The sequence below is a fragment of the Saccopteryx leptura genome, chromosome 7 (genome assembly GCF_036850995.1).
Source record: "Saccopteryx leptura isolate mSacLep1 chromosome 7, mSacLep1_pri_phased_curated, whole genome shotgun sequence".
In the NCBI taxonomy this organism is placed as follows: Eukaryota; Metazoa; Chordata; class Mammalia; order Chiroptera; family Emballonuridae; genus Saccopteryx; species Saccopteryx leptura.
Window position 1 is genome coordinate 82,865,984 of NC_089509.1, and position 20,928 is coordinate 82,886,911.

Genomic DNA, 20,928 nt, shown 5'->3' on the forward strand with positions numbered 1-20,928 from the left:
ATTTGTAGTACTGCTATTTCTGCTTCTGCCAAAATGCAAGCCTTTATAGTAGCTGGCTGATGCACACTTTCTTACATCGCCCACTGCTAAATTGATCAATGATGATACAAGTGAAAAATTATCTCATTTTCACTAAAAGGTATATTTAATTTTTATTACACATTTAATAAAACTATATTTTTTTGAATTATGAATTCAGTTGGCGGTAATCAAGATAATTAGCTTAAATGCCAAAGAGTTTATTTTGAAACGCAGCTTCTTTGAACAGCTATAATATGATGATCCTACTCAATTTTATATACATTGCTCTCAAAAATTAGGGGATATTTTATCGCTTCATCTTCATTTTGAAATATCCCCTAAATTTTGTGACCAGTATAGTTTATTTCTAATCTAAAGGGTTTTTGCTGCAGATTTTCTTTTTTGACTCCTGAAATCGGTTCTGGAAAGATTCTAGCTGCATTGTAACAGGCGGACTCCCATACCGTCACCCACATTTTCTGGTGATGTGTCATTTTCTAAATATGTCCTGCCTGTTCCAAAGTGAATATCAATAGCTGGAAGTAGTTGGAGAATATTAATTCAGCTCTTGTGTTAAAGAGTGGCATTTAGCCTGACCAGGTGGTGGCACAGTGGATAGAGCATTGGACTTGGATGCAGAGGACCCAGGTTCGAGACCCCAAGGTTGCCAGCTTGAGCGCAGGCTCATCTGGCTTGAGCAAAAAAAAAAAAAAAAAAAATGCTCGCCAGCTTGGACCCAAGGTCACTAGCTCGAGCAAGGGGTTACTCAGTCTGCTGAAGGCCCACGGTCAAGGCACATATGAGAAAGCAATCAATGAATACCTAAAAGTGTCGCAACAAAAAACTGATGATTGATGCTGCTCATCTCTCTCTGTTCCTGTCTGTCTGTCCCTATCTATCCCTCTCTCTGACTCTCTCTCTGTCCCCCCCCCCCCAAAAAAAAGAGTGGCATTCAGTTTCCTAGACTTTTTCCTAATTCCACCTTGGTTTTCTAAATAATGTCTTTTCTTTCGTTATCTTTTCCCTTTTTAAAACAAAACATTTAAGGCCCTGGCCAGTTGGCTCAGTGGTAGAGCGTCGGCCTGGCATGCAGGAGTCCCAGGTTCGATTCCTGGCCAGGGCACACAGGAGAAGCACCCATCTGCTTCTCCACTCCTCCCCCTCTCCTTCCTCTCTGTCTCTCTCTTCCCCTCCCACAGCCGAGGCTCCATTGGAGCAAAGATGGCCCGGGCGCTGAGAATGGCTCTGTGGCCTCTGCCTCAAGCGCTAGAGTGGCTCTGGATGTAACAGAGCGACACCCCAGAGGGGCAGAGCATCGCCCCCTGGTGGGCATGCTGGGTGGATCCCGGTCGGGCGCATGCAAGAGTCTGTCTGACTGCCTCCTCATTTCCAGCTTTGGAAAAATGCAAAAAAGAAAAAAGTAAAAATAAAAAAAATAAAAAAACAAAACAAAACATTTAACACTAATAAATCCAGACCTGGTGCTGCACTGGTTGGCATTAGTTAAAGCCTGTTATGCAATTTGATTTGGAGAAGTTTGGCAGACGGTCTGTTCTCAGACTGCAGTTTTTAATGATCTGGTTCAAACTATATTTCACTTATAAATTCTCTCTTAAAAATTCAGTCCTCTTCTACCTTTTCTATTTTTAACCTCTAGGGTTTGGATATAAGTTACTTGGATGGGTTATTATAATCAATTAATGGTCATTTTGAGGAGCAGTTTCTAAACTTTTTTGATATTGCACCTTGTCAGTAAATATTTATTTGTAAATGAGGGGTCTACTTATCACTGTGAAAGAACATTATAAACTATGTTATATAAATTAATATAAGTAACTCATACTGTGTCTATTAGGTATATTATACAGCAGAAAAAACCTAGGAATCAAAATTTTATGGAAAAAAGGTACAATATTTTCTTCTTGAGCCCAGTGCATCTCACTTTAGAGACGATTGATTTATAAAACAAAAGATTATCCAGTGCATTCAAATAATTCTTTTTGAGCTATAGTATTAATCCCAGTTGGATGTTTTCAAAGGGTGAAGTTTTCAGTAAACTTCAGAATGAATGCAACTTGAATACAACCTTTGGTCACAGTTAATTTCTATGAGTTATCTATTAAGGGCAAAATTTTCTACTCCCTGTTTCTATAGCTTTTACCTCTTTTTTAGATTCCACATATAAGGGTGGAATTTTTTTTGCTAATTTTTTTATTCATTTCTTGACACTAGTGTAAGTATTCTAATATCAACTATAATCTGATCATATGTAAGAGCTGAAATATATTTTACCTAAAAGTAGATTCTACCTATTAAATCTGTAGGTGTTAAGGAATAAAGAAGTATTTTTCTGACAGTGAAGTATCAGGGATGGGTTGAAACTTAGGAAAGGACCTAGAATTATTCTAACGTCTCACTTTTTAGAGTGGTTTTAGTACACCAAAGCAAATACACAATTTATTTCCTCTCAAGCTTTTATAATTACCATACATTTTCAAATTTATCTTTTATTTTTTATCATGTCAAAGTCATCTTACATTAAAACAAAACCTGGCCCTGGCCGGTTGGCTCAGCGGTAGAGCGTCGGCCTGGCGTGCGGGGGACCCGGGTTCGATTCCCGGCCAGGGCACATAAGAGAAGCTCCTATTTGCTTCCCCACCCCCCACCCCTCCTTCCTCTCTGTCTCTCTCTTCCCCTCCCGCAGCCAAGGCTCCATTGGAGCAAAGATGGCCCGGGCGCTGGGGGTGGCTCCTTGGCCTCTGCCCCAGGCGCTAGAGTGGCTCTGGTCGCGGCAGAGCGACGCCCCGGAGGGGCAGAGCATCGCCCCTGGTGGGCATGCCGGGTGGATCCCGGTCGGGCGCATGCGGGAGTCTGTCTGACTGTCTCTCCCCGTTTCCAGCTTCAGAAAAATACAAAAAAAACAAACAAACAAAAAAAAAAACAAAACCTTTTCTACTATTAGTCACAAAATATTCAAAGTGATGAAAAGCAAGGTCCTACAACCAAGACTACTTTATCCAGTAAGGTTATCATTTACAATTGAAGAAATAATTTCAAAGACAAAAAGCTAAAAGAGTTTATTACTGCCAAACTAGAATTAAAAGAAATATCAAAGGAACACCTTAGAAAAAAGGAGGTGGGGAGGGAGAGGAACATAATTACAAAGAATAAAATGGCAATGGCAAGAAATATCAATAATTATTTTAAATATAAGTAGATTAAATGCTCTAGTTGAAAGACATAAGGAAGCAGAATGTATAAGAAAACAAGATCCATATATATACTGTCTACAGGAGACACACCTCAGAACAAAAGACACACAGACTGAAAGTAAAGGGATGGGAAAAGATAGTCCATGCAAATGAAAACAAAAAAAAAAATAATAGACTTTAAAACAAAGGCTATAATAAGAGACAAGGAAGGACATTACATAATGATAAGGGGATCAATCCAACAAGAAGTTATAATGCTTGTGAACATAGGAGCACCTAAATATATAAAACAAATCTTGATGGACATAAAGAGAGACATCAATAGTGATACAGTGATAGTAGGGGATATTAACACCCCATTGATATCACTGGATAGATCTCCCAGACAGAAAATCAGGCTAAAGCAGACCAAGGTTAGGCCACGTGGACTCCTGCATAGGAAGAGTGGCACTGGTCCCTGCCACCTTGGGTCTTCCCAGACCTCCTCGAGAGCCTTCCTAGAAAGTCTGCACTGATTGAATGCAAATTCTGTCAAAATGACAATGGCATTTTTCACAGGAATAAACCACATAACCCTAAAATTTATATGGAACCACACAAGACGCTGAATAGCTACAGCAATCTTGAGAGAGAAGGTATTATGTCGCTATCAAACAATATACTACAACGGTATATGTAGTAATCAAAACAGCATAGTACTAGCATAAAAAAAGATACAGACCAATGGAACAGAATAGACAGCCCAGAAATAAATCCACACCAATATTTTTAATCTATGAAAAGGAGGAAATAATACACAGTAAGTAAAGACATTCTTATCAATAAATGGTATTGGAAAAACTGGGTGGATACATGCAAAAGAATGAAACTGGATCACCTTTTATACCATATACAAGAACAAACTCAAAATGATTTAAAGACTTAAATGTAAGACCTGAAGCCATAAAACTCATGGAAGAAAACATGGGCAGTAAACTCTTTGACAATACTCTTAGTAATTTCTTTGATATGTCTGCTTGGACAAGGGAAACAAAAATAACAAATGGGACTACATCAACTAAAAAGTGTTTTTTTTTTAACTAAAAAGTTTTTAAACAGTGAAGAAAACCATCAACCAAATGAAAAGACAACCCACTGAATGGGAGATGGATTCGCCAATGATATAGCAGCTAAGAGGTTCATATAGAAAATATATAAGGAACTTATACAACTCAACACCAATCCCCCCAAAAAATCCAATTAAAAATGAGCAGAGGACCAGAATAAACACTTCTCCAAAGAGGACGTACAGATGGACAACAGACATAGGTCAAGATGCTCAACATGACTAAGCATCATGGAAATGCAAATTAAAACCACAAGATACCCCACCACCTGTCAGAATGCCTATTATCAATAAATCAATAAACAAGTGTTGGTGAGGATGTAGAGAAAGGGGAATCCTCATGCACTTTTGGTGGGGCTGTAATTAGTGTGGCCTCTATGGAAAACAGTATGGAGGTTCCTCTAAAAATCAAAAATAGAACTAACTACCTTATGACCCAGAAATTCCACTCCTGGGTATATATCTTAAGAAATCACAAACACTAGTACAAAAAGATACATGCATCCCTTTATTCATTGCTGCATTATTTAGAACAGCCAATATGTGGAAGCCCTTGATATACCAATGGATAAAGAAGACGTGGTACATCTATGCTATGCAATATTACCTAACCATTAAAAAAAGAATGAAATCTTGCCATTTGCAACAATATGGATAGACCTATTATGTTAAGTGAAATAAGTCAGTGAAAGACAAATACCATATAATTTCAAATATATATAGAATTTAAAGAACAAAACAAATTCAAAGACACAAAGAACAATTTGATGAGAGAGGTGGTTAGGTGGTTAGATGGGTGAAAAAGGTTAAGAAGTACAGATTGGCAGTTATACACAAAATCATGGGACATAGTACAGCATAGGGGACACAGTCAATATTGTATAATCATACATAGTATCGGATGGGTCCTAGACTTACCAGGGTGATCACTTCATAAGTTTTATGTCTAATCACTATGCTTGAAACTAATATAATACTATATGTGAACTCTGAAAATATAAATATATATAAAAAAATGTTAAATAAAAAATGGACTCTGGGCAGATGCTCAGTGGATAGAGTATTGTCCTGGTGTGCTGAAGTTATAGGTTCAATCCCTAGTCGGGGCACTATGAGAAGCAGCCAAAGAGTGTACAGCTAAATGGAACAACTAAGTGTAACAATGAGTTAAAGCTTCCCTTTTTCTTTCTCTTTTTCCCCCCCACTCCTTTCTCTCTCTCTCTTTCTCTAACAAATCTCTATCAAATCATGGGGGGAGAGGAAGGTTAAGTAACCCCTCCATTTTAAAGAAGAAGAAAAAGAAGTCTGAAATTCTGGAATGTGTATATAGTAACTGTTAAATCTGTGCTCAGATATTTATTTCTAAAAATAAAGTATGCATCATAGAGAGAAAAAACACAATGTGGAATCGCTTCTCACCTGTTGGAATGGCTATTATCAAAAAGACAACAAATAAGTGTTGGCAATGATGTGGAGAAAAGGGAACCCTTATGCACTGTTGCTGGGATTATCAATTAGTGAAGCCACTATGGAAAATAGTATAGAGGTCCTCAAACAATTAAAAATAGAACTATTTAATCTAGCAATTCCACTTCTGAGTGGAAACAAACAAAAATATGCAACCCCATAAACATTGCAGCATTATTTACACTAACCAAGACATGGGAGCAACTTGTATGTCCATCAATGGATGGATGGATGGATGGATGGATGGATGGATGGATGGATGGATGGATGGATAAAGAAGTCATAAAGTCATGGGGATGTAATGTACAACATGGAAAGTATAGTTAATAACACTATACGGCATGCTTGAAAGTTGCTAAAAGGAGACCTTAAAAGATCACAAAAAAAATTTGTGACTGTGTGGGGATATTAACTAGACTTATGCTGTGATTATTTCCAATATATACAAATACTGAACCAATGTTGTACATGTAAAACTAATATATTTCAATATACCTCACAAAAAATTAAAGGGGAAAAAATTACAATTATTTACATAGATGCTAAAAAGCTTTTTTTTTTTTTTTTTTTGTATTTTTCTGAAGCTGGAAATGGGGAGAGACAGTCAGACAGACTCCCGCATGCGCCCAACCGGGATCCACCCTGCACGCCCACCAGGGGCGACGCTCTGCCCCTCCGGGGCATCGGGCAGAGGCCAAGGAGCCATCCCCAGTGCCCGGGCCATCTTTGCTCCAGTGGAGCCTCGGCTGTGGGAAGGGAAGAGAGAGACAGAGAGGAAGGAGAGGGGGAGGGGTGGAGAAGCAGATGGGAGCTTCTCCTGTGTGCCCTGGCCGGGAATCAAACCCGGGACTTCTGCATGCCAGACCAACGCTCTACCACTGAGCCAACCGGCCAGGGCCGATGCTAAAAAGCTTTTGATAAAATTCAACACCATTGCAGATAAAAATATGCAAGAAAATAGGAAATGAGATCTTTCTAAAAACATGACCAAATATATAAATAAAAATGTTGCTCATTTTATATAAAAGTTTATTCCTGACACCAGGGCAAGGATGCACACTCTTCCCATTACGATTTAACACTGTATAAATAAAAGTATTAAACAATGAAACTGGAGAAATCAAAGGCATAAGAAAGGGTAAATAAAAAGTAAAATTATCTTTTTGCAGATGATATCATGATAGTATACCTGAAAAACTTAAGGGAATTAATAATAAAACTAAATAAAAAATAGCAGAATATAAATGAAATATATGAAACCCAACAGCCTTTATAGAGGCTCCATTAGGAAAGCACACACTCTGAGCTTCATTACATAAGGAATAAGACCCGTCCCAGTGGGGGAGAGGGCGGGGCAGGGGAAGGACTTGGGTGCCAGCAGTCACGACCAGCCTTCCTGAAGCCCTGATGCGGTTTGCAGGGGCATCTGGAAAGTTGGGCATGTGCAGGGCCCGGGTGAGAGCACAGAGGGCAGCGGGGAACGCCTGTGGAAAGCTGTGCCATGGGGCAGAAATAGGTTCTCCTCTGGGACAGCAGAGCTGGTGAAGGCGGATGAGCTGGAGGCAGAGAAGAGCAAGGACAGAATGAAAACCTCCACCATCTCTTCATTTGTCCCTGCGTCTAAGCACCATGATTGTCCGAGTAATGGCAGCTGCTTTACTGTCACGATCTAAAGCTCTTGCAAATTCCCCTGGCTAACTCTAACATGAATGAGCACAGGGGTTCTGGGAAACTACCAGCTTAAACCAACACAGTCCACACCACCAGGAGCATACCACAAGGAAGGGGCTGAGTGGGCTGGTCATGTTCTGCTTCTTGATTTGGGTGGTGATTTCATGGTTGTGTTCACTCTGAAATAATTCACTGGCCCATACACTTAGGATATGAGCCCTTTCCCCTAAATATATTGTACTTCCACTACACAGTCATTTATAAAAGAAGATAAACATTACAGAGTCACTGAAATAAATTGGTACTCTTTCTACTCCACCATGAGCATCTGGGAACACCGATTTCTAACACGCTGTTCCATTAGGCACCCCATGGCATCTTGAACTGATGGCACAGTGAACAGGTCAATCTAAGCCCATTTATTCATTGACCTGTTATTCATACACAGCCTCCACCTCTTGGGGACTATTAGAAATGCATAAAGACTTTAAAAGTCAATACATAATACCATTACTTAAGAATTCCTTAAAATGGTCCCTCAAATCTGTATATTCCAATATGGCAGCCAACTTGGCTATTTCTATTTTAATTTAAATTAATTATAATTTGAAATTCAGTTTCCCAGTCACACTGGCCATATTTCAAGAGCTCAATGGCCACACATGGCTAGTGTTCACTGAATTAGAAATCACAAACGTAGAACATTGACGTCATCACAGTTCTATTAGACAGCACTGCCTTAAAGCATGGAGCTCTGACCACGTTCTTGCCAACATTCACTAAATGTCTGCGCTTCTATAACTCTATTGTTCCCAGGTTGTGGACAAGTCCTGCTGGGGGTGAGGAAGACGGAGACATAAAGACCTGACTCTGGGGACCAGGTTCAGTGATGCAGATCCACTTTATTCAGGAAGTAAGCTAGCTTATATACATGGGTTCAGCCTATAGGGTGTTATAGCATGTCCTTCATCGCCAATGGCTGAAAAGATCAGGGGGCTGCGTGGTTGACGCAAAGTCACTTCCTTATAGCAAGTGAGCTCCCTTCCTGGGTATGCCCAGGAGGGTTCTGGGAGCTGGAGTATTCTCACAGCAGTGCATCAGCCACAGCTGCTAGGAATGCGCTCTGCGCTCCACCCACACCAGGTGGAGGCAGTATGCCTTTTCCTAGCCATCAACTTCCGTGTTATCTTTCTTTCCATTTCTAGGCTGGGTGCTGGGGAGTGCAAAGCACTATCCTATTTTTAATGCCCTGACCTGACCCCTCAAAGCCCTGGGGAACACTGGAGGTCTGTGTTACACAAAGGGCACATAAGCACGTGTGTGTGTGATAACTTCCTCAGCCTACTGCCAACAACAGTGGGTTCAAGAAGCTGTTGCGACGAGCTCTGGGCCCGTGCACTATAGCGCCGTGTGTCTACACTGCTCTCACCCCGACAACATGCTCATCACTAGGTATTGCAAGTGAGATTTTGTTTTCAAACCACAGAGACCTTATAAGTATTAACTCATGGAATGACCAATAAGACATAATCACCTGGGACCAGTAACTCCAGGATGGCTCTCCCTGTGACACAGCTCTTCCCCTCCGCTGCAAAATAGAACAAGGCCCACAGTGGCTTTATGGCAGGGAGCCCTGTGAATATGGAGGTGCATGCTGGGTAGAGCCAACCTGGCTCAGTCGGCCAGGACCCCAGTCCATTTCCGGAAAGTCCCTTAGCACTTGTGAACCTCTGGACCACGGGAGAGTGCCTTTGGGCCGGTAGGTCTGCAACCAATAATAACGGTTCCTGCCAAAGCCAACTCTACAATCCAAAGCCAAAGCCAAACCTCTACAGAAGAGGTTTGTAGGTTTCCTCAGCGCCTGGGGCTAACTCACTCCAGTCAAGCCACAGATGCAGGAGAGGAGGAGGAGGAGGGAGAGGGAGGGAGGGAGGGAGGGAGAGAGAGAGAATGAGAGAGATAGCGGGAGAGAGATGTGGATTGGTGCTTCTCTTGTGTGACCGGGAATCAAACCCGGGACTTCCACACGCCAGGCCTACGCTCTACCGCTGAGCCTTGTAGGTTTCTGATCCCTATTGTCTGATACTCGACACAAATGTTAGCATCTCTTCCCCACCTTCAAGGCCGCTTCTGCCTCAACTGCTCCTGGTGTTGGACTAGCTGAAAAGAAACATAGCACCCTATGGGGTTTTTTGCTGAATCTCTATTGCAGGGATCCCCAAACTTTTTACACAGGGGGCCAGTTCACTGTCCCTCAGACCGTTGAAGGGCCAGACTAGAAAAAAAACCTGAACAAATCCCTATGCACACTGCACATATCTTATTTTAAAGTAAAAAAAAAAAACAAGAACAAATACAATATTTAAAATAAAGAACAAGTAAATTTAAATCAACAAACTGACCAGTATTTCAATGGGAACTATGGGCCTGTTTTTGGCTAATGAGATGGTCACTGTCCGGTTCCATATTTGTCACTGCTAGCCATAACAAGTGATATGGTGCACTTCCGGAGCTGTGACGCGTGCGTCCCACATCACTGTACATGAGTGACTCCGTGCTTTGAAGACCGCCACGTACAGTACTCTCACTGACCACCAATGAAAGAGATGCCCCTTTGGAAGTGCGGCGGGGGCCGGATAAATGGCCTCAGGGGGCCGCATGCGGCCCGCGGGCCATAGTTTGGGGACCCCTGCTCTATAGTATTGCCCCATCTTCCCTTCCTTCCTTCCATCCATCAGAATTAATAAAAATATCAGGGTTTTGTTTTTGTTTGTATTTTGTGTCTTGAGTTGCCTGAATTTGGTCTGCAGATGGCAGCACTAGACTTTTCCTCATCCCCACTGCCTGTCAAGACACACAGAGGAAAGCTCTTGAGCTGTCACAGGGACTCTGTCTTCACTGTGAGCCTGGAAATGTGTGTAACGGAAAGCCGAAGGCTCGCTGTGAGTCCTGGCGCAGTCATGCACACAGGCCTTGTACCCTCTCCGTACTTTTCATTTTTATGACACCTCAAAGGAGGGCCTTGTAAATCAGTCAAAACCCCCTTTGCGGCTTAGTCTCTGAGAAGTCCAGCCGTATTTCTAGAGATGCCTTCCCCACCCCAGCCCCCACTTCCTGCTTCCAGAAGCAGGCTCTCCACCAGGCTGTGTCCATGGTCTGACACCTGCTCCCCACTTTGTCAGTCCCGATGGGGATGGGGCGTGTCTGTCTTCTGCCGAGATCTTCCTAAGGAACCCAGCTGATTTCCCAGGATCTTTCTTACTTTCCTGAACACAGTCCATCTTTCTTTTGATATTTCATGCTGGCCATAAAAGCGAGTAGGGGGGGTTAATTTTTATTTATATCAAAAGTTTTTTTTTACAAAAGACAACATAAAAACAAACAAGTGTTCAAAGACTTAAGTCCAGATTAAATAAAGTGTCTATAATTAAATAAGAAAAATAGGATGCAATTAAAATAAATGGGCAAAGAATATGACAAAAGCAATTCAGAAGGGATAAACATCCAAAAGGTTTATAAACTTATACATTTCAACCTTACTAGCATGCAAACGCAACAACTGTCACGGTAACAATGAACTACTCAGACCAGATGACATGCTCCGAGGGGTGGAGCTGGGGCGACAGCCCAGTCAGTGGACCGAAGGACTGAGTCCCCGTCCCCAGCCTTACTCAGATATTTATTAGCCAGCACAAATAACTCAAGGAAGCAGACAGAAGTTCTCAGGGGGTGAAGTAAAGGACAAGGAACATGCTGACTCCTAATCTCTGTTCAGAGAACCTAAACATTTCTGTTACTGAATCTTCTCCTGCTGTTTTGCTGTTTCCAGCACGTACTGTTTCCAGTACGGGTCAGAGAGGCCCCTGGACTCTTGCCCACTCAGGGCTTTCACCCTAGGGTGCTTCTCTGTCTCCGATTCTTCACAGCATATTCCTGCAAACAACCATTGTCCACCTCTCAATTGGAAAAAGAACCCATCAGGTTTGAAGTCGGCATTGGTACAGCCAGAGGGAGGGCAACCATGAAATGCATGAAGTCTACAATGGACTTAGTCTGACTATACAGACAGACACGCACAGTTCTTTTCTTTATTCCCTGTTAGGGCTAAATCGTTTCTACAGGTCCCATGCATCCTTGGAGGAAAAATGTAAATCATTCCACGAGTCTCACTAAGTCAAACAGATCTTAATGTGGTTAATATTAACGAACACAGCAGAACTTCAATGTGTCAACACGGTGGGTAACTGTGTCTGCCTCTTAAGCTTACGAAGGACCCTCTAGAAAAGGAGTGGGGAAAGGAAAGGAAACAAATTAAGGAGAGGGGAAAACTCATCCTGTCATTTAACTTTCCTGAAGTTATCAGGATACTGTTAAACTTTGATATTCTCCTGGAAATACAGTTGATATGAGTTGTTTTTCCCTCACCCCACAGCTGGTTGTCTGTGTCTGAAGGATGACTCGAACATACTGCTTTCTGACCTTTTTCATGTGGCAAACAGCTAACCCCATGCTGTTTGTGGGGCACACAGGCAGTTCTGGGGATTTGCTGTCTTCCCGGAGGCTTGGTGAGGTGATCGCCACTGTATCCAGTTGGAAGCTTTCGCTCCCAGGAAAATTCTGAGCTTATTATCCTCCCTCTAATGGCCAGTCATTACCTTTCTCTTCCTTTGATCAGGTAAGAACAACACCTGACATGGAGATGCAGCATCTCACCTCACCTGCAGCACAAACTTCCTAAGTATTTACGTCCAAACAAAACAAATACTGTAAAGTATGTTCTTAGAAAAATACTTTCAACTATGTATTTAGGGATGTTTACATACGAAATACCCGTGTTGCTGCATTCAAACCCCACTGAAACTAGACCCTGAAATTAGAATCTACAATGTTAAGTTTAGGACGAGCAAACAGAATGGACATCCTTAGCGCAGGCTCTATCAGGATTGACTTCACCTGTTCTCTTTTACACAGCTGTGAGTCGCTGAGTCAGAAGTATCTGCTTATTGGCTCTTTCTTTCCTTTCTTCACCTGTGTGAACGCCCTTTTCTGAATCTAAACACCTGTCTCATTAACCCAGGGGTCCCCAAACTACGGCCCGCGGGCCACATGCGGCCCCCTGAGGCCATTTATCAAGCCCTCGCCGCACTTCCAAAGGGGCACCTCTTTCATTGGTGGTCAGTGAGAGTACTGTATGTGGAGGTCTTCAAAGCACGGCGTCGCTCATGTACAGTGATGCAGGAAGCATGCGTCACAGCTCCGGAAGTGCATCATATCACTTGTTACGGATAGCAGTGACAAATATGGAACCGGACAGTGACCATCTCATTAGCCAAAAACAGGCCCATAGTTCCCATTGAAATACTGGTCAGTTTGTTGATTTAAATTTACTTGTTCTTTATTTTAAATATTGTATTTGTTCTTGTTTTGTTTTTTTACTTTATAATAAGATATGTGCAGTGTGCATAGGGATTTGTTCAGGTTTTTTTTTATAGTCCGGCCCTCCAACGGTCTGATGGACAGTGAACTGGCCCCTGTGTAAAAAGTTTGGGGACCCCGGCATTAACCCTTTGAGTAGTACAAACGTTCATGTACATCCTTGTGCCTCCTGACCATCCAGAGTACAATCGTACAAAAATTTTTATTTTAAAAATGTGTAAGGCAACATTAAAAAAGGCAAATGTATGTTCTTGTTTCCATAAATTGGTTATCAAACATGATTTTAAGTTAATAAAATTGTAACGAACTAATTTCATTTTTTTGAATAAAAACTCACTCCCGGGGGTCAGCGAGCATTAAAAAAACTCACTAATCAAAGAATTAAAATGCCAAGTGGTCCAGCTAATTCTCACCCTCATTTTAGCTTGCTTAGCGTGAGTCCACAAACAGGGTAAATTTCAGTGATGATCCCTGAGGTGTGATTAGGAATTTTTCATGTGTCATGTGGTACTTTATGCCAATGTTGTTGGATCAGGGCCCTAAAAACAGGCAAGAAGCACACATTTAGGGTTCCAGCTGTCCTTCTTTAGATGCTGATGGGGATCAGTGCAAAGGGACAGAGCTTTTAAGATCCTATTGCTCAAAGGTGGAGGATTTCCCAAGCAGATACTTTCCCCATCCAAATGAAACATAGGAGACACTTGCCCTGCCTTTGGAAGCTGCAGGTGTTGTTCACAGAACCCTGAGAGGCAGCACATGGGGCCCACACCCGTTATCCTTTCCTGAGCCCCACTTCTTATAGTTTTGCTTATCTTGAAAACCACCACCACAAACAAAGGTGGTCAGTCAGAGTCATTGCCTTCCCTTCCTTCCTTGGTCAGAAAAGAGGAGCACCTGGAATGGGTAAGACACAGTATCATGCCTCATCCACATTGATCCAAATATCAATAAAAAGCTAATCCCGCCCAAATTTAAGCTTAATGTTTTGCAAAATGTTAAAGGCTAGCATAACTGTATTAGATGAAGTAGAACTCTTAAGTTTATATAACAGTACTGTCCTCTACTGCGTATAGAAATCATTGCAGGAGTTTGTTTCTCCACAGGTATATTTGTAATCAGTCAAATACCTTGAAGTATATATGAATTTTTAAGATACAGTGCTACAAGGAACTTGTAATTTTAGTCTATTTTGTAACCTTTCATCTTCTCATCTCTTCAAGGTTCCTGTTTTATTTTATCCCATTTCCCGCAAGCCTTTCACTGAATTAATTTTGGAAGTTATGTTTTTACTTTCATAAACCTCTTATTCTTTGAGTATTCTTTTCTTTATACAGTATTTTCTCATCTGGGGATATTAATTACATTTTGTCCATTTCCTGCACTAGCTCTGTTCCCTGTGAGCACCCCCACCCCCACTGATTTGCTTACACGACTGTCCTTTCAGAGGCTCTCCTCACATGCCCACGCCTGCTCTGCTCTTTTCCTCACAGGCGTTACTTGCTGACCACCTTGTGTGCTCCACACCCGATCCTGCGGACCCAGCCAGCACGCCCGCTTATACATATATGAAAGAAGCTACTGCAAGGATCGTTCTCTTAGAGAATCAAATGAAGAATTCACTTGTGTCCTTCCTTCTTGTGAAAACAGCGAAAAAGCATCGTTGTCCCAAGATGGACTGACGGGGCTTTTTGGGTGCAAATACAAAAAGTCAAGCTAATGTAAACTTAAGGTGGAATTAATTACAGAATTGGGGGTATCTTACAGGAAGAATCAAAGGTAAAAATGCAGCCTTAGAAAGGACAGGAACAGAAAACTGCAACATCTCGGGGACCTGAGGAGTGCTCTAGCCATTTTTCAATTCTGCTTCTCTTCATGTCCAGGCTTTATTTTTCTTTCTCAACAGATAACTATTTGCCCCACAGGGAAGGCAGGAAATGAAGTACCTCCCCCCCCAAAGGCTCTATCTCAAAAAATTCCCAGGGAAGGGGGGAGGAAATTCTTGATTGGCTCAGACTGGCGCAGGAGCAGCCCGGCTGAAACCACTGTGCCAAGTAGAAGAGAATCTCATTGTGTGACATCAGGATCCGCTTCCACAGCGGAGGGGAGGATGACAGGCAAGGATGTGAAAGCAGTTTTGTTTTGTTTTTTTTGTATTTTTCTGAAGTTGGAAATGGGGAGGCAGTTAGACAGACTCCCGCATGCAACTGACCAGGATCCACCCGGCATGCCCACCAGGGGGTGATGCTCTGCCCATCTGGGGCATCACTCTGTTGCAACCAGAACCATTCTAGTGCCTGAGGCAGAGGCCACAGAGCCATCCTCAGTGCCCGGGCCAACTTTGCTCCAATGGAGCCTCAGCTGCAGGAAGGGAAGAGAGAGACAGAGAGGAAGGAGAGGGGAAGGGGTGGAGAAGCAGATGGGCGCTTCTCCTGTGTGCCCCAGTCGGGAATCAAACCCGGAACTCCTGCACGCCAGGCCGACGCTTTACCACTGAGCCAACCGGCCAGGGCCAAAGCAGCTTTTAAAATGACACCCCTACAGACATTTTTTATGGGGACTTTATGACAGGCCTTTTTTTTCTAAAATAAACACAAATTTGGATGCTGTTCTTCTGAATGTTCCTCTCAGGAGGAATTTGCTAGTGACCTTGAACATGCTGTTTTATCTCAGATATAAGATGGAGATTTAATCAAAAAAGCATATATGAAAACTTTAATAATAAAAATAAAATTTATTTTAATTATATATACATATAAACACACACAGAAAGGACAACACATTTACTTATATACAAATTCTGTTTCTTAACTTCAATTACATAAACTGCATAAACAGTGGTAATTCCTAAAAAGCCCCTATTATATTTATTTGAGCCTAAGTCTCCTACTTATTCCTTTTCCACGATTACACTGGGTCTTACAATTCCTGTGCACATTTATATTCCCCTAGAAAATAAGCTAATAGTATATTTAACAAGTATTGTTACCTTAGATCAGGAGTTGTCAAAATTTTTATAAAAACCGCCCACTTTTGCAGTGCAGTCAACCTGGTCCCTACCGGCCACTAGTGGGCGTTCCAGCTTGCATGGTGGGCCAATCGTGGCGCCTTTGGTTACAGCAGTAGGGACCAGGTTGACCAGCACTGCAAAAGCGGGCAGTTTTTCCCTGGCCGGTTGGCTCAGCGGTAGAGCGTCGGCCTAGCGTGCGGAGGACCCGGGTTCGATTCCTGGCCAGGGCACACAGGAGAAGCGCCCATTTGCTTCTCCACCCCTCCTCTGCGCTTTCCTCTCTGTCTCTCTCTTCCCCTCCCGCAGCCAAGGCTCCATTGGAGCAAAGATGGCCCGGGCGCTGAGGATGGCTCTGTGGCCTCTGCCTCAGGCGCTAGTGGCTCTGGTCGCAACATGGCGACACCCAGGCTGGGCAGAGCATCGCCCCCTGGTGGGCAGAGCGTCGCCCCCTGGTGGGCGTGCCGGGTGGATCCCGGTCGGGCGCATGCGGGAGTCTGACTGTCTCTCTCTGTTTCCAGCTTCAGAAAAATGAAAAAAAAAAAGCAAAAGCAGGCGGTTTTTATAAAAAGTTTGACAACCCCTGCCTTAGATCAAAGAACATAAAGTATTTGAAATAAGAAAAGGGTTTTTGTTTTTTAATCAACAATTCTTTATTCCATATATACAATTCCCAGAATTCCTACATTCCTAGTGATCTTGAAATGGAAACCAGGTCATGTTATTGAACATGGTCCTTTTCTTTTGTCAGAAAACAATCGTCAAACACTGATAACACATTTTTAAATTCAGCACAATGTTCTGAATGAAGCCCAGCCTTCCACATCCCAGTCTATGTAGCTAAAACACATACAAATGAAAAGTAAAACAATTAGCTCAATTATCTGTCTTCCTACCATATAATCATTTTAAATAACTTTTTTATAGCTAAGTAAATTACATAATTGTGTTGACATCAGAAATATTCCCAATTTATTTTTACTTTAATAAGCAACTACTTTTTCTATATATCTGAAAAAGTACCCATGCAACAACAGTAACTAACAGGGCACTAAAAAATGAGTGATTGACAATGACGACATATGTAGAAACATAACAAACATTTCTTTCAAATAAACACGTGCTCTAGTTCTGTATTTAAGGAGTTGTATTGAGAGGTCACATCTGTCTTAGTACTGTATTCCAAACACCTATCACAGTGCCTGGTACATAGGTGTTTAACATTTAACATATAGTGTTAAATGCACAGATTGATAAATGGTAGAAGTGAAGACATAAGTGTATTCAACTCCAAGCCGACTCAAAGGTTACTTACTATAGTCCATTTCAGCCTTGGGGACAATTGTACTAAAAAAAGCTAAAGGAAGAGGATAGAACAATATACAAATTCTTGTAGGAATATAATCTTCGCATATGTATCAAAAGATCACTTATCACATGCTAAATACAAAATACATGTTAGATATTTTTTAAATTATCATTTCCATTTTGAGGTTAATAATAAGCTTTGAAACAGAAAATACTCATCCATACACACAGCTACCCAACACTCCCTTCTCAGCTGAGGTACCTCACATAGAGCAATAGGTACACAAAAGCTTCTGAGCCATCCTAATATTCCCGCTGCTCTGGTAAATGAGAGACAAGTTGTAGGCGATATCCCTTCGTAAGTCTACCTGGTCGATTTCTATACCCTAGGGGGAAAAAATGAATGAGTTACATTTCAAAGTGACAACCAGAACAATTTTAGGATACACAGTTTCTTAAGTGTAAGTATTCAAAAATCCATTAAAATTCATAATACTAAAAAAATGATAAAATTATGCATCTACCTTAGATTTAAACTTTTATCAGGTGATGCTGATTCAGTTAATCATTATACTGACTGTATCATCAATTTAAAAAAGTCTAACCAATAAGTTTAAAGAAAAACTCTAACCCACAAGCCACTGCAGAATGAACTTAGATGAATAAAGGATTTAAGATCTAAACAATGAGACCATAAAAGAAAAAAAAAGATGAATAATAATATAATCTTGGATAGGAAAGATCCTTTTAAGTACAATAGCAGAAGAAACTATAAAGGGAAAGATTAATAGACATGACTTCATAAACCACATAAAAATTTTGCAGATACAATAATAAATAAACTGTAACACAAATGACCAAATGCAGGAAAAAATACCTGTACTATATAATAGAAAGGCATAGAAAGAATGGGTCTGGAAGGACATATATCAAATTGATTGTAATATTTACCACAGGGGTATTTTTACCGTTTTTGTTTTTTGGTGTTTTTTTTGACAGAGACAGTCAGAAAAAGTGACAGACAGGGCCAGACAGGAAGGGACAGAGATGAGAAGCATGAAGTCTTCATTATGGCACCTTAGTTGTTCACTGATTGCTTTCTCATATGTGCCTTGACCAGGGGGCTACAGCAGAGTGAGATACCCTTTGTTCAAGCCAGTGACCTTGGGCTCAAGACAGCGACCTTGGGCTTCAAGCCAGCGACCCCACGCTCAAGCCGGTGACCTTGAGGTTTCAAACCTGGGTCCTTGGCGTCACAGTCCAATGCTCTATCTACTTCACCACCACCTGGTCAGGCTCTTCTTTCTTTTCTTTTTCTTTTTTTAAATTTAAATAACAAGGCAATCAGGATGGCTTCAGGGTATGTAAAAGCTATACTCACTTCCTCCCAGGACTAAATTGGATTATAACTAAAATACAGAGTGTAACACCAGTAGCCACGCTACTATCACAGCCGCCTGGCCCATGTAGGTTTTGGTTCGCATTCAATTTGGATCGATTGTAAAGAAACAGTGGAACCAACAACTGGTGGACCATTTTCCTTTATTCTAGACTTGTACCGGCCAATGGGTAAAAAATAAATACACAGGGCGCCAAAACCCACTCTTTGTTCCCCCGGTTCCATAACCAGGAGAATCTTTCTGGTTTTCCTAGAATCAAAGGCTCCCACCTCACCAGTCTTATTCACCTCTGTTCCCCATCTCCTTCTCCTGCGCAAACTGGCTTCTCCTTTCTGCATTCCGCCATTTTGGCTACCTCCTCCAAGTGGCCTCCCTGTCCTGCTACAACATGGTCTCCTCCTCTCTACAAGAACATGGTCACTCTCTCAAATGGCCTCCTAGCTCCTTCTTTTAAAACTTTTCGGTGGGACAACGCCCTCCTCCCTCCAGCACACATTAGCATAACCAAGCCCCTTCCCAAGCAAGAAGAGCAATTAACTGATTCACGTGAGAGCAGCGACCATCTTTAACAAGAGTGAGAAAAAAATAACTTATCTGCCTGACACAGAGCAGTCAACTTGAATGACCAAGTGAAAAGTAGCTGAAAAGGTCTTATAACCAAGGATTCCCAGAAGAAGCTACACTGTTTGTACTGGTGGGAAGTGAAGACAAGCGGACAGGGCTGGCCCCAATCCTATGGATGGCGGCTGAGACTCCAGAAGTGTATCTCAGCTGCTAAGGTTCCTCTTGAGAAGCATGAAGTTTCAACCCCACACCAGGATCGCCAGCCCCGAGCACGAGAGCCGGAAAGAGGCATCTGGTGACATTTGGCTGTGGAAAATGGCAGGGACTCTGTCCTCCAAGAGAGACAAGAGATGGCTAGAGACACAGGTGCCCTCTCAGAGGGCCGGTGCACAAAATCTTGTTCACAGCCACAGACCCTGGCTCTGATGGAGGGAGGGTGGAGCAGACTAGAGTTGGCAAGCACAGTCTGGGGTCTGTGGCTTTGGGGAGAGCTCAGGGGACAGCTGCTGGGACCCCTGTGCTGAGTCACCGAGCCGCACTGCAGACGCATCTACCTTGGGTGGAGCACGCCCTCCACTCGGCATCAGCCCAGGGGAAAGCAACCGCCCCATCCTCTGGGCTCCAGGACAACAGTGAAAAAAAGAAAAAATCCTCTGAACTGTACACTTTGTAGACTATATACATCAAAGATTTTTTTTCATTTATATAACTTATATAATTTAATTTATAGCCCAAACCAATAAAATAAAAACCTCTGGAGGTGGCCCCTGGGCATCTATGTATATATACTTTTAAAGGTCCCAGGAGATGCAATGGACAGCTGGTTTTGAGAATCTGGGCTTTATCTGATATGGTGCCGACAGGGTCTGATGGTGGCTTTGTTTTTGCATTTATCGCTAATCCTAACACCTACTAGCTATAGAGCCTGCTTTACCTGCATTGTTTCCACATCTACAACTCTACTCCCTGGCACTCAGGTTGCTGTTTGACAGGGTGAGAGGCTTGTCTGGAGTCCCTTTGGGAGCAGAGGTGGGTGAGTCTGGGCTCTGTTAGAGGCAGCTTGATTTCAGCGAAATTACTAGGTTCCCAAACAGATTATCATTGTACAGCATAATGCAGAGCTCCTGTCCTGCTGAGGAGTGAGCTCCTTGGACTGGGGTGTAGAGGTCTGGGCAGAATCAGGGGGTGTCAGTGACCGAGTTGTGTGGCTTTGAGGCAGGAGACATTCCCCCCACTTTCCCTGAACTTGACTGGTGCCTACCCCTCATGGTAGAAATGCTCGCGCCACCTTCTGGGCTCCCAGTGGCCTCCCCCCCCTTTCAACTCTTGGTGGCTCTGCCCTACAGGGGTCTGGGCAGCCTTGGGGACAGACTGAGTTGTGTGATTCTAGGATGCGAAAAATTTTTCCTTCACAATCAGGGGAGAGCCTTCCCTTCACACAGCCAAATCTGGTCTGTCTGGACTGGATAAACTCCCCTGAACTACCTTGATGACTCAGAGACCCGCCCAATACAAAGGTAAGCAATCACTCAGCAGTGCGGCTAGAGTAGATACACCTGGGACATCTGCTGAGTGGTTTCAGACCAGCACGAGCACTGACTAAACTCTATCAACCTGGTGAACAGCACCCGTCCCTACCTGGTGTCTCCCTGAGAGCTGTGTCAGTACAACTCAAGCACCACTAGAGGGCTCTTTGCAACAGCAGCTGGAAGGTGGGGTAGGTGGAGGGGATCTCAGTTA

General features: G+C 42.6%; 1 protein-coding gene across 1 annotated transcript in view; it reads right to left on the reverse strand.

Annotated features, from left to right (window-relative positions):
• Positions 1–16,467: 16,467 nt before the first annotated feature.
• The window catches only part of GTF3C3 (general transcription factor IIIC subunit 3), a 39,725-nt gene continuing 35,264 nt past the window's right edge, over positions 16,468–20,928 (reverse strand). Inside the window, exon 18 of the mRNA XM_066345622.1 lies at positions 16,468–17,610. Coding sequence (XP_066201719.1) covers positions 17,488–17,610 — 123 coding nt within the window. The 3' untranslated portion in view covers positions 16,468–17,487. The remainder of the gene's footprint in view (positions 17,611–20,928) is intronic.